This window comes from Lontra canadensis, unplaced genomic scaffold, assembly GCF_010015895.1.
Source record: "Lontra canadensis isolate GAN:19392208 unplaced genomic scaffold, GSC_riverotter_1.0 scaffold250, whole genome shotgun sequence".
In the NCBI taxonomy this organism is placed as follows: Eukaryota; Metazoa; Chordata; class Mammalia; order Carnivora; family Mustelidae; genus Lontra; species Lontra canadensis.
In genome coordinates, this window is record NW_022631244.1 from 205,396 (window position 1) to 220,142 (window position 14,747).

At 34.2% G+C, this 14,747-nt stretch overlaps 1 protein-coding gene across 13 annotated transcripts in view; it reads left to right on the top strand.

Moving 5' to 3' along the window:
* The window catches only part of LOC116862506 (intraflagellar transport protein 80 homolog), a 117,374-nt gene that overhangs the window by 15,279 nt on the left and 87,348 nt on the right, over positions 1-14,747 (top strand). For 10 of the 13 annotated variants that reach the window (XM_032849827.1, XM_032849833.1, XM_032849824.1 and 7 more), the window contains 3 exons: positions 1,873-2,094; positions 11,237-11,347; positions 12,873-12,941. In XM_032849827.1, the coding sequence (XP_032705718.1) occupies positions 1,873-2,094; positions 11,237-11,347; positions 12,873-12,941 (402 nt within the window). Of the gene's footprint in view, positions 1-1,872; positions 2,095-2,768; positions 2,788-11,236; positions 11,348-12,872; positions 12,942-14,747 lie in introns of those variants that run through there. The other 3 variants (XM_032849836.1, XM_032849834.1, XM_032849837.1) reach the window with 2 other exon arrangements.

Below are 14,747 nucleotides of genomic sequence, written 5' to 3' on the forward strand. Positions count from 1 at the left end.
AGTTATTTAGATTAGTGCTTCTATAAGAATCAACTGTAGACTATTACAGGTCTGTGAAAGGGTAAGTACAGAAATTAGAAAGTAAGAGGTAAATTCTTACTGCAATTTGACATTGTCATAATACCCAAATATAAGATCATTTTTCTAATAATTAATTTTTATTTTATCTTATAAGATACAGATTTGAAATAGAGAAAAATGTGGTCCTTCATCAGAGATAGCAAAGCACTGTTTAGGTATTTGATCAAATTTTTAAAATTTATACTATCCTGCTTATTTAACCTATTGAGTGAAATAGAATTCCTTTGATTTCTCCTTAAATCCTTTTTACTGTCTTTTCAAAGTGTTCTCTCAAGAGTTCATGCCATATACAGTCTTAACAGATTTTGACTCTGTCTGTAGTCTGCTTTTACCTTTTCAAGTTGAAGTATAACAGTTTTTTAAACTTTCTGAATCTGTCAGTCCCCTCATTTCTCCCGTATTCTTAGTTGACCCGTTAGGCTAAAGATCTATCACACACATCTGATGTGCACTTACAGCAATTTATACAAGGATAAACTTAATGTTTTTGTTTTGGAATGGTGTGCTGTTTTTGTGTATTTTCTTCCTTTCTTGGTTTTATCTAACATTCTCCCTTCCAAATGTTACGTTTTATCTAACATTATTTAGACCATAGCAATTATATTGGAACAGTTTTTTTAGTAATGGTCTTGTGATATCCAGGCCCTTTTGTTTAGCTTATATGTTGAATATTCCAATGCTACTGTGTTATCTATTTTTGAAGACTCTAAAGATCTTCCTATAATTTCTCTTTTACCTTTTGGTTATTTGCTTACGCTGTCATTTTGAAGTATTAAATCTTAGAACATTCCAGAATAATTATAGCACATTGTTTCTTTTTCCTTGGAGTTTATTGATTGTTCAGAAAAGCCAATAAAAAGCACTAGTGAGAAGAGGAGGAGGTAAAAGGATTATACAAAATAGCAAGAGAACAAATAACCCAACTAGGAATGATCTGGTAATACAGATACCCAGATATATGAAAGAGAAAGGTTTCTCTTAAATGACAAACTGAAATGCCTTCTCTTTATACACAGTTCTGCTAGGGTAAGCAGCCTGTTCTGATGGAGGAACAGAGGGCTACCTGAGCTCCTCAATTTATAGAAATCCTCCTGATAAATCAGAGGCCGAAAAAAATGGGTTAAATAAAGTAGGAATTTTAGGGTTCATATCTTATCCAGTGCTATGCATCATGTAGGTGCTGTAAATTATAATTGAATTGTTTCCTGGGTTTAATGTCAAAAAGTTTGGTTAAGATTTTATTTTGGCAGGTAGGCTGTAGGTTTTTTCCTAGGTAAATTGTTATTATAATATGTGATTTAAGCAGGTATTTTACTGTTAGATTTCGGTCTTCTTTTAACACTTGAATTTTTTAACTTATCAAAATAATACATATTTCTTCTAATATGATATAGATCTATATAGATTTAAAAATTACAGTTCCTTATTCTCACCTGTCCCCCAACAGTTTAGTGTATATCCTTTCATACCTTTTGATCTGTTAAATGTCTTTGTGTATCTTCTGGCCTTATTTATGGAATCTTTTGTAACAAAATTTAAAATTTTTCATGTTGTCAGATCTTTCTTTTTTTTCTCTTTTGGCATGTGGATTCTTGCTTTCCATTCTTCTTGCAATTGTGTTGATAGATGCTTATTTTCCTTTATATGGAAAAAATATGAAAGTCATGAAATGAAAATGTATTTAGAAACTTGAAACATTTGACTCTATTTTATCTTTTTCCTATAATCTGCATCTGCAAATTATTTTATTATGATTTAAGGTTTTTGTGTGTCTCCTTAACATGGTGACACATCAAGAATTAGTAAGCTGTGTGGGCTGGACTACGGCTGAAGAACTGTATTCATGTAGTGATGATCACCAGATAGTGAAGTGGAACTTGCTAACCAGTGAAACAAGTCAAATAGTAAAGCTTCCCGATGATATTTACCCAATAGATCTTCACTGGTTTCCAAAAAGTTTAGGCATAAAGAAACAAACTCAAGCAGAAAGCTTTGTCCTCACAAGTTCTGATGGTAAGTTTTTAATAAATGTTGTATGCTCATCTTTGTATTTAAAAGACATATTAGTGTGACTTACGCTTTTAGTTGTTTTACAGAGCTGATATTTGTAGATCTGCATACCTCTGTCTACACATTTAATCCATATTCTTTGTAGTCATTTGCTTTGTGTATAGGCTATAAAACTGTTGTCATGGGGAAAAAAAAAAACTGTTGTCATGGGAGAAAGTAAAGCTGGCATATCATGGGATTTGATCTGAGCTTTCAGCTTTACTTTTTCTGTGATCTCACTGAAAATAGTTGTTAAGCTGTTACCAGTTTTGGTTTTGAATTTAACTTTATAACAAACACACTAAAAAAAATATGGACACACACAAAAAATATGGGCACAATGCAACATTTAATAAGCTATTTAATATTATCTTTCTTTTCTTTTTTTTAAAGATTTTATTTATTTATTTGAAAGAGAGTGTGAGAGATCATGAGCAGAGGGGGAAGGGCAGAGGGAGAAGCAGACTCCACGGTGAGCAGGGAGCCCAATGTGGGACTCAATCCCAGGACCCCAGATTCACGACCTAAGCCCAAGGCAAACGCTTAACTGACTGAGCCACCCAGGCGCCCCTAATATTGTCTTTATTTTCTGTTACATGTTAATTTCCACTCAACAGAGTTGGAGTTTTGTTTAATTTGACTGTAGCTTTATTACTGGTGAGTAAAAAGCATGATTTTCCTACTTTTTGAGGAAATGTTTTTATTTTCATTGAAATAACTTGAACTGCTTTTGTTTGTATTACACTTTACCTACTTTGTCAATTAAAAATACATTCATCAAAAGTAATGGAAACTTACTTGACTAACTTATGCACAGATGGAGTTTTTTGGTTCACCTAACTCTAGGGGTGGATCTTCAAGCACAGCTGCAATTAGGCCCCTGTTCTCATCATCTCTTAGATGGGTTCTCCCTACAAGGTGAGCATGATGGCAGCCAGTAGCTCAAGGCTCATCCGTAGAGAAGAAATGTCAGCAGAGAGTGCTTCCTCAGTATCTCTTGCAGACAAGTTGCAGGGGAGTCCTGGGGAAACTTGTGTCCTGTGCTAATGAAAGAATCACTATAGTCATGGGAATAGGACACTGATTGACTGAACACAACTGGCCTCAGGCCACCGTGGAAAAGGAAAGAAAGAGAAGAGGGCTTTTGTAACAAGAACAGGGAAGGGATGTGATGACAAAGTATCAAATCAGATTTCACTTCTTTTACAGACAGAACTTAGGATGGGTTTTTTTTTAACCGTATTTTTCTGAATCTTGATTAAATGAAATATTGTGTGAAAGTAATTGGACTTAGAAGATTGACTCTGAACCACTGCTAGAATATACACGCACATACACACACACATACTTTTTTTCCCCTAAGTATTTAAAGTCAACCCTTCATTTTAACATTAAAATGTTAAAATGAAGGGTTGACTTTAAAAAAAAAAAAAAAAAAACTTTTAACTTTGATATAATTTCACATTTGCAGAAAGTGTGTAAGAATTGTAGAAATAACTCCTGTGTATCCTTTATCCAAATTCATTTCCTGTTAACATTTTGTCCCATATACTTTATCATTGGCTTTCTCCTTCTCTCTCCCCCACCTCACTACACATATACCCGCACATACACACACACACATACTTTTTTTCCCCTAAGTATTAAGGATCATTTATAGACATGCAACATGCCCCTTTTACCATAAATACTTCAGTGCACTTCTCAAGGGTGAGGATTTTCTGTTATATAATCACAGTACATTGGTCAAAATCAGGAAATTTAACATTGATGTTAAATTGAATATACAGTTAATATTCAAATTTTAACAAGGGCCCTAATAACATCTTTTATAGAAATTTGTTTTTTTTCTGGTACAGAATAACGCACTGCTTTTGTCATATCTCTCTAACCTCCTTTAGTATAGTTTCCTCTTTCTTTTATGATCCTAATAGGTTTGAAGAATACAGATCTGTTTTTTCTTTATAGAATGTCCCTCAATTTGTGTTTGTATGATATTTTCTTATAATTAGCTTCAGTGTACACAGTTTTTAGCAGCACTAATTAGGGCATCAGATTGCGAGGTTCACGATGCTGGTTTGATCAATTATTGGTGATGTTAACTTTGATTACTTTGAAAGGTTGTATTCACTAAAGTAATCCACTGTGAAGTTACTATTTTTACGTTTTAATAAATAATTTGTGAACAAATACTTTCAGGCTATGTAAAAATATTCTCTTCCTCCTTAAAATTCCACCTACTATTTTAGCATCTATTGTTGATATTCGGCTGAATCATTTATTATTCACATGGTTGCCAAATGGTGATTTTTTTTTAAATTCCATAATTCCTTCCATATTGATTAGTTGGTATTCTGCTGCACGGAAGAGCCTCTCTTTTCCTACCCATTTATTTGTTTACTTACATCAGATTAGACTCATAGATTCTTTATTTTATTTCTGTAATTTTTTAATTTTGTTGTGAAAATTGTCCCAGCTTTGTCTAGTGGAGCCCCATTAAGCCAGCTCCTATGAATTTTTGGGGGTGGGTGGGTGGGATAATGTTTCCTCATCATTTTTTGAGCACTGCTTTGCTGGCACAAGATGTTCAGTCTTACCTTGCACTTTCCCAATCCAGCCCCCCAAATTATCCATTTCTCCAAGGAGATCTGTTCTTTTCTTGGTGCTTTCTGGTATTTTAAAAACAATATGAGAATGCTAACAAGCTCATTTCAATGAGGTGTGTTTGCTTCAAGGTCCTTTAAGAGAGCTAAGAAATGGAATATATTATATTCCATTTAAAGAACATACATATCTACAGCTATTTCTTTTTCTCTTTCTCCTGTCCTTCCCTCTGTTTTCTTTTCTTCCCTTTTCTTTCTTCCACTTCTCCTTCCTTCCTTTCCATACTAAAAATCATGAGTTCATTCTGATGCCACCAATTCAACATTACAGGGTTAATTCCAGTCTTTCTTTTTTCCATATTTGGAAACAGTGAGTGAGCCTGGCTCCCATTATTCTCAAATATATTTGCTCACTTGTTCAATTCTGCAATACAAAGGAAGTTGTTTCAGAATGGCTAATCTATACTACTGCAAAAAACTAGAGTTTAATATTTGTTTACTTTTGTTTTGATCTTTATACTGAATATATGGAGTTAAAGTCCTGTGTTCAAAAGTTACTTGCATTTCCCCTTCCTTAACTGTTACGTTATTCACAGTTAAATGTATTATATTGTGTTTTCTACTTAAGGTTTCCATTGTCCCCCATCCTTGTTGATTTGATTATGTTCTGAATATGTAAAATAGTAACATGACAAAACTATATTAAAGACAAAATTATATTAAAAACCATAGACAAAATACAAAGACAAAGCTATATTTAAAAAGCATACTTAGGGGCGCCTGGCTGGCTCAGATGGTTAAGCATCTGCCTTAGGCTCGGATTGTGATCCCAAGGTTCTGGGATTGAGCCCCACACGGGGCTCCCAGCTCAGCAGGGAGTCTGCTTCTCCCTCAGCCTCTGCCTGTCTCCACTGCTCATGCTCTCTCTCTCTCTCTCTCTGGGTCTCTCTTTCTCAAATGAATAAATAAAATCTTAAAAAAAAAAAAAAGTATACTCAGAGCAATGTCACTATTCCTACCTACCCAATCCTATACACCTTATTTCTGTTTACTCCCTGTAGATAAACAATCTCTTTGGTTCTGGTTTATCCTTCCTGTGTTTCTTTTGGCAAAGTAAGCAGATACATGCATATTTTCTCATTTCACCTTTTGTATTTCACAGAAGGTGATATAACATATATTTTATTTGCATTTTCCTTTTTAAACTCAGTAGTATTTAAGAATTAACTTTCTATCTGATGAATATGGACAATAAATATAATAAATAAATAATAATAAATATAATAAATAAATAAATATAATTAGTCTTGATAATTTTTGTTGTCTGAGTGTCTCTCTGAGTTAAGATCACTTAATTACACTCAACTAAAGAATAATTGCTTGAGTCTCTATTTCAAATTGGTGTTAGAGAAAACACTTTCTGTGAGGGAAATATTTTAATGTAAAAATGTAACTTAAAAGTTAAATTTGTGAGATTTATATAAATCTATAAGTATAAATATATTATGACTCTTCAGAAACTATAATGTTCAATTTTATTTTTAAGTTCACTCTATTAATAAAACAAATAACATTACATGCCACATCTAGATGTGGGAAGATGTGAGAACCAAAACAGAATATTTGGGTATTTTCTTTTAAGCTAGGATGAGGAGTATCGGGGTTTGTAAAAGAGGGAAAAGTATATTAGATCGAAGAAAAGAAATGGAAGGATAAGATAGAAAAAAGCATCCAGAAATGAAAAAGAAATGTTCAAGAAAGAAGAAAGTAGCTGTCACTGGGAGGTAGTCAAGGGCTTTTCTGTCAGATAAACATTTCAAGTTATTTTATGTATCAGAGCTATATTATTTGTTAACCCAATACTTAATACTATTCTGGTTTAAAAAATACATAACATGAGTTCTGCCCTGTTAACAAGTTTTTAAATATACAGTGTGGTATTGTTAACTATAAGCACAATATTTGTACAGCAGATCTCTAGGACTTTTTCATTTTGTATGATGTTAACCCAATTAAAAAAAAAATTTTTCCTCAAAATTTAATTTACTGCTCAGGAGTTTCTCTTTTCTAGTTGCCACCAACTTTCTCCTCTTGATTTTTCTCTCCCAGTGTTGGCAGAGAAGGGTTGCAGTTTTGGAGTTCTTCTTTCTCTTCCAGTGTTTTTTCATCATACCCCCTCCCTCTCCTGTGTAGTGGTAACATTCCAAAAGAGATCCCTGAGATCTGGTGGTAGTCCTTTTAAATATATAAGGCAGACTTTTGCCAAGTGTTTTGTCTTACCAATAATTCTCTCCAACATTACTTTTTGAATATTTCATCAGCTGTATACTACTTTTTAGAAAAGATATTTGACAATGTATTAAAAGATTTACATTTAAAAAATAATTGAATTATGTAAAATACATTAGGGGACTTCTGGTATAAAATCTTCTGTAAAACTGTTAAGTACTCCTTAAATTATATTTACTGAAAGATGATTTTTTTAAATACATTGTATTAGATATCTTAAAATAATTCTCTTATTTTCTTAATATGTCTATTTTAAAATCCCACTTTAAAAAGAATTTGTGTGTTCATTTCTTTTATCATAAGTTGGTGGTTGGTTATAGATCTCTGGCTTTTTGCAACCATCTGCCAAATCATTTCTGCTATTAAGCAGTCTGCAAAAGTGCTCGTGTGTCCTTTTTCCTAACACCCTATTCCAAGCCCTTTCATGTTTCCACGGACATCTGCTAAGGCATTTCTAACTTTAAGAAATGTGTTTTATATAATTTTAATGTTTTCTCTGTTCTTTTTCTCTTTTATAACATATCCCTCTTTATAAAAAGTTATTTTTTTTTAATGAGCAGAAGGTTAATTTTTCACCTTAGGATTTAAATATCCAAATCTGCTTTTTTGTTCAATAAATTAATAATTAATATAACCATATTGATTATATTCTCTTCTCTACCCCAGCCCTAGCAAATAATTAGAAATAAATTGATCTGTATTTGGGTCTTGCATTTTTAAAAGATTATAGAAAATTTGGAGAGAAGAAAGAAAATAGTTAAATGGATAATTATGGGCTTAAAAATATTTGTTATGTGGGGGCACCTGGCTGGCTCAGTCAGTAGAGCTTGTGACTCTTGATCTCAAGGTCCTGGGTTCAAGCCCTGCATTGGGTGTGGATCCTACTTAAAAAAATTTTTTTAAATAAAAAATAAAAATATTTGATATATATATATATATAGTTTTATATTTTTGGTTTATTCTGGGTGTGCTATTCTTGTAATCTGTAATCAGACAAAATACAAAGGCCAAAGATTTATTGAGTGCCAAATCTATGCAAAGAGCTGACCCTAGCTGTCCCAGTATAATCTTCCTATGTGAGGTCATAGGAAGCAAGAATAATTTTAGCATTTGTCAGAAAATCAGTATTAGATATTTTAGGGTAAGAAATATAAATAATCTAAATACATAAAATTTCTCAAATATGGAATAGATTGAAAGGAAATTTCTGGATCCTTCATTTCTGGTTTAAGAGATATTTGGTTAATCTCTTTGGTGATGGATTCATGCATTATATGCAACAGTTTATATGCAATATAATATATATTGTGACATATATTAATACAATATAATATATATTATATATATGCAATTATATGCAATTATGTTTATTACGTGGATATTCTGTGTTAGGCAATGTGCTAACATTTAGTGAGAACAGACCTCAATAAAGTAAACAATGACCACAGGATTAGCTTTCCACTTACTGTATGTCATCTTTACAGTTTCCTCTTTTGAGATTTTTCCCCCTTACATTTTCTCTGTAAAGCAACTGATTTAAAAAAGCATATCCCAGTTAATTTCAAGTTAGTTCAATGAAGATAATAATAACAGTTGAATTTAAAGTAATTTTATTTCATTCAAAGGGGCGCCTGGGTGGCTCAGTGGGTTGAGCCGCTGCCTTTGGCTCAGGTCATGATCTCGGGGTCCTGGGGTCGAGCCCCGCATCGGGCTCTCTGCTTGGCGGGGAGCCTGCTTCCTCCTCTCTCTCTGCCTGCCTCTCTGCCTGCTTGTGATCTCTGTCAAATAAATAAATCTTTAAAAAAAAAAAGTGACCTAGCAATAAATAAAAAGTTAAAAGGAAAGGTATGGGGGAAAGTAGTTGCTGCTAGTGGGTAGTTAGATGAAGGAAAAGGGTAGCTTATTTTAGGCCTAAAAAATGAATGGTGAGAAAAGAAAGCTATTAGATGGAATGAGAAAAAAAAAAAAAAAAGAATGTCAGCATGTCTTTTTTTCTTTTTTTTCAAGTTAGGAGATGGTTACCCAGTTGGTCAAATTTAACAAGTACTGATTATGTAAAAGCACTACTGCAAATAAAAATATGACTAAGACATGGCCCCCTGCCCTGATAGAGATCACAGCCCAGTAAAAAAAATGCTGTAACAGAGGTGCAAATAATGCTCACAGTGTAAAAAAGACGGAATTACTTTGTTGGTAAGAATGGGTAGATGGTTAGTGAAGTAACCACAGGGTGCTAGGTGTTAAATGTTTCAAAGCCATCTGTATTAGAGTCTTCCAGAGAAATGTCTTAAAGCTATCTCAAGCATCTGACTTAGATATATAGATAAATAGTTATTTACTTTAAGATTTTATTCATTTATTTGAGAGAGAGAGCATGAGCAGAGGGAGGCAGTGCCAGAAGCATACGCCCCCACACTGAGCAGAGAGCCTGTCACGGGCCTTGATCGCAGGACCCCGGGATCATCACCTGAGATGAGGCAAACACTTAACCTACAGAGCCACCCAGGTGCCCCTGACTTAGATATATTTTTAGTGAATTGTTAATATTTCGACAGTCTGGAAAAGTCTTCAGTTAAAAGTGTATTCAAAGTAAATTCTCTGACGCCAAAATTTGATTAGCCACGTGATTTTTTTTACTGTAAGACAGATGACTGATGATAGATTGATTTGTGGGAAATTTCTAATTTTACTGTACTTAATTATTATGAGCTATGTATTACTAGATTTCATGATTATTCAAACCCATATTATTTCATGATCTTCTCTCAGCTTTTTTTAAAAAAGATATTTATTTATTTGTCAGCAAGAGAGAGCACAAGCAGGGGGAGTGGCAGGCAGAGGGAGAAGCAGGCTCCCCGTTGAGCAGGGGGCCCCATGCAGGGTTCATTCTGAAGATCCTGAGATCATGACCCAAGTTGAAGGCACAGATGGAGCGACGTGGGCCCCCCTTTTCCTCAGCTTTCTGTAACACTTTATTCTTTGCACAGTTGATTTGTCCCCTTGATATTTCTTAAGTACTTTAAAGTTGTAAGTTTAAAAAGTTGTGCTTTTTACCTATATATGTGTGAACTTTTTGAGAATAGCAATCAGGTAGCCTGCTCCTTTTTGTCTAGCTAGTGCCTGGCACAGTATAAAATTGTATGAGGCAAGTATTTTAAAATTTGGAATTATCGATTGTTAAATTAAGTAAACAACAAGGCCATTAAACAGAGGTGGTCCTATGCCTTAGGCCAGCATGAGCAAACCAAAATCTGCCTGTAAACACGTCAAGGTTTTGAAATTAAAACCTAAGGATAACCAGTCACAAACAGCCAACTAAGCCATAGGCTAAAGCCAATCAATAATTTCCTCACTTTGTTTCTACCTTTGCTCTATAAAAGTCTCTGCCTCAGCTCCTGTTGGTGAAACGTTCTTTACCACTTTTGGCTTAGTGCAACCCATTTGGAAGATTTTTGCTCAAACTCTTAAAATTTTTTGTCAGGCCTCAGTTTATTTTTTTTAATTTTTAATTTTTAGAGAGAGAAGAGGGGAGGGGCAGAGGGAAGGAGAAAAAAATATGTATTTTTTTATTTTTTTATATATTTTTTAATGAGAGAGGTGGGGAGGAGGGTAAGAAAGGGAGAATCTTAACATACTCCATGCCCAACATGGAGCCGGATCTTACTGCCCTGAGATCATGACCTGAGCTGAAATCAAGAGTCAGATACTTAACAGACTGAGCCACACCAGTGCCCCTGCTTCAGTTTATTTTTTAACACCTTTTGACTGTCCTGGTTCCTGTCTTCTATACCTTTTCCAGCTTTTCTATAGCCTGCAAAAAAAAAAGGAAGGCCACAAAACTCTGCTTAATTAGAAGGTTTTCTTGGCATTTCTCTTGGCCCCTTTGACCATATCCCAGTGGAGTTCTATTGTCCCTCTCATCTATGATAGCATCATATAATACTTCTATTACATCACTTGTTTCAGTGTTTTATAATTTCATTTTTGTGCCTATTTTCCAATAGATTTGTTTTTTCTTTGGGAGCAAACAATTATTTGAGTAGGAATATTGTTTTTCTTTGGGAGCAAACAATTATTTGAGTAGGAATATTATTTGTCCTTATGTCTCCAGTGCCTAGCACTGTGCTAACTAGTCTAGGAGAAGATAACCTGTTTAAGAGATATTTATTGATTGAATAAATTCAAATAGATTTCTCAAGTTTAATTTCTTTTAGGTAAATTTCATCTGATTTCTAAGTTAGGAAGAGTGGAAAAAAGTGTAGAAGCTCACTGTGGAGCAGTTCTTGCAGGAAGATGGAATTATGAAGGAACAGCATTAGTTACAGGTACGTTGTCTGCAAAAATGATGTTTTAAATGAACTGTTTAAAGAAAAATTTTCACAGAATCAGAATATTTTCTTTAGTAATAGTGTCTTTCATTGTCCAAGAGCAAATAATTGGCACAGCATTGAACTGGGCTTCTAGATAATGTTATAATTCAGAATGTCATTTTATTAGATTTCATATATGACTTACAGACAATATTTTTGTCAAGGCTTTTGAAGTGGTCACTTATGGGGTAAATAAAAGTTGTAATTCTTTAACATGTTAAAATTCAAAATGTTTAATTGACCTTTACCCCCATTCCTTCACTCTCCCATCTCCTGCCCTATTCTCATAAGCATTCTCATCTTCATCTATGCTATTAGCTATCTAATGATGTCTAACAAATTACCCCAAAAGGTAATGGCTTAAGATAATAAACATGTATTATCTTATAGTTTCTGTAGATCAGGGAACAATTTAATTTAGCTGGCTGGTTCTGTCTCAGACTCAAGACGTTGGATAGGGCTGCAGTCGTGTGAAGACTTGATTGGGGTTGGAGGTTCTGCTTCCAAGATGGCTCACTCATATGCTCTTGGCAAGAGATCTTAGTTCCTCTCTGACTGTTGGCAGGAGGCCTTGGTTCTTACAAGGGCTTCTCCATAGGGCTGCTTGAATGGTCTAACAACATAATTGTAGGCTTCATAAGGGAGTGATCCGAGAGAGAAAAATGGTAGGTACAATATATTTTATGACCCACCCTTGAAAGTCATACTCCATCATTTCAACCATATCCTATTAGAAGCAAGTCACTAAATGTAGCCCAAAGAAGAGAAATTAAGCTCCACCTATCAAAAGGAGGAATAACAAAAAGTTTACGGATATGTAATCAAACCACCAACCTATCCTCTGGACTTTCTTTAGGGCTTTGTTCAGTGAACTGTTTCCTCTCCTGCCTATTTTTTTAACTTGTCCTTTTCCAGTTGTTTCTTTTTCAGCATATAAATATGTCCAGATGTCATCCATCTTGAAAATTGAGAAGAAATGAAATAAAAATCCTGCCTTTAACAAATGATTCTCTCTAGAGAATTCTTTCTTTCTTTCTTTCTTTCTTTCTTTCTTTCTTTCTTTCTTTCTTCTTTTAAGCAAGTTGTTCAAAAGAAAAGTCTACTACTTCACTCCATTCAGTCCCCAACTCACTGGAATTTGCCTGCAACTCTTCTTATTGCAATGAAAGCACTTTTCTTAGAATTCTAGGATGGAAATTTCAGTGAAAATGAAAGTATTAGTTGAATAATATACTCACAAATCTCCTAAGATTAAAGGAAAAAATAAAAATTTTTGACATGGAAGTTAGGAGAATCTGATAAAATTTTTTCAAAGTAATTTCAATTAAATTTTACAGTTATGAAGCACTGTTATTTAATGAATAAATTGTGTCTGTATTTTAAATATGTCTTAGTGTAGATAAACTGATTTTTCTATGCAAATTTAATGTTTAAATTTATTTCCTATAGATAAAAATATCAATTATTTTTCTCTTTATAGTTGGAGAAGATGGACAAATAAAAATCTGGTCAAAGACTGGGATGCTGAGATCAACTTTGGCTCAGCAAGGTACGTATATTAATCAATTAAGATATCTTAATAATTCCCTTTAAAGACTATTAGTGTTCCTAAGACTGATTTAGGTAAGGTTCAAAGCCTGAAATCTCTCTCTTTTTTTTCTAAGATTTTATTTATTTATTTGAGAGGGAGTGAGAGAATGCACATGAGTGGGGAGGGGTGTGCGGGGGGAAGAGAGATTCTCAAGCAGACTCCACTGAGTGGGGAACTCAACGCAGGACTTGATCTCATGTCCCGGAGATCATGACCTAAGCTGAAAAGAGTTGAATGCTTAACCAGCTGAGGCACCCAGCACCCTGAAGTCTCTTATTTCTTTTTCTTTTACTTTTTTAAAGATTTTATTTATTTATTTGACAGAGACATAGCGAAAGAGGGAATGCAAGCAGGGTAAGTGGGAGTGGGAGAGGGAGAAGCAGAGTTCCACCAAGCAGGGAGCCCAATGCGGGACTGGAGCCCAGGACACTAGGATCATGACCTGAGCCAAATGCAGACTCTTAACAACGGAGCCACTCAGGCGCACCTCTTATTTCTGTTTATACTTTTTCCTCTTACTTTCCATGTTGCCTGATAAACCGTGGTAACTGTGTTATTTGAGCCAAGAAGTACAAGAAACACTCAAGGCCTTTTTTCTTTTTTAGTAAGTCTGTATAAATGTAGTTAAAGGCTGATGATTCTTTTAAAAATAATTCTGAATCCTTATGAGCATATACTATCTGGAATAGGATTGAATGTCTACTTAAGTAAATAATAGTAATAGAAACATTAGGAGTAACTCCCTACTTAAAAAGTCCTAATAACTTCATAATATTACCATCCTTTCTAAACTGTACTACACCAAAAACTAATGATGTACTATATGGTGACTAACAAAATAAAAAAAATAAATTGTATTGTATGTTTGGTACTGGAGGGGAGCAGATACCCTGATGGTCCAAAACATGGTAAACTGCAACTGCTTAGAGAAGCATCTCAGTTTTCCATGTTAATTGGAAGGAAGTGCCCATAAAGTCATTTCAGTGGTCATTCCTGTTGAGATTTAGGTTACATACAATTATTTGTGTGTGTATAGCAGATCTATTTTACTAATTAGATTTTTATGTAGGAATAGTAAAGCAGTTTTCATGTTTAACTGAACATGTATCAGCTGGTCTTCAAAGATGGCAGACTATTCTTGAGAATTATATAATCAAGTTATATTGTGAAGCATCTCTGGTAACTGACTTCCAAAAATTTCCAGATTTCATTTAAAAAAATTTTTTTAATGATTTTTTAAAAATTTATTTGACGGAGAGAGAGAGAGCACAAGTAGGGGGAACAACAGGCAGAGGGAGAGGGAGAAGCAGGCTCCCCGCAGAGCAGGGAGCCCAGTTTGGGGCTCCATCCCAGGACCCCGGGATCTTAACAGAGCTGAAGGCAGATACTAACCGACTGAACCACCTAGGCACCCCCAGATTTCATTTTTTAAGTCACGTTTACTCTTAAGATAGTGTTAAAATAGTTACATTTCTTTAGCTACCCATTAACCAAATTTTAGCAAAGGGTAACCATAAACACTGGGTAGTACTTTTCTAGGTAAACATAAATACCTGGTAGTAGTAAAAATGTTGATGAGATTCATTTATCCATTTTTTTCTCTGATTGCTTCTGCTTTTGGGGTCATATCTAAGAAACCATTGCCTAATCCAAAGTCACGAGGATTTAGACCTTTATTTTCTTCCAAGAGTTTTATAGTTTCAGTGTTTACATTTAGGTCTACAATCCATTTTGAGTTAGTTTTTGTGTATGATGTTTATTTTA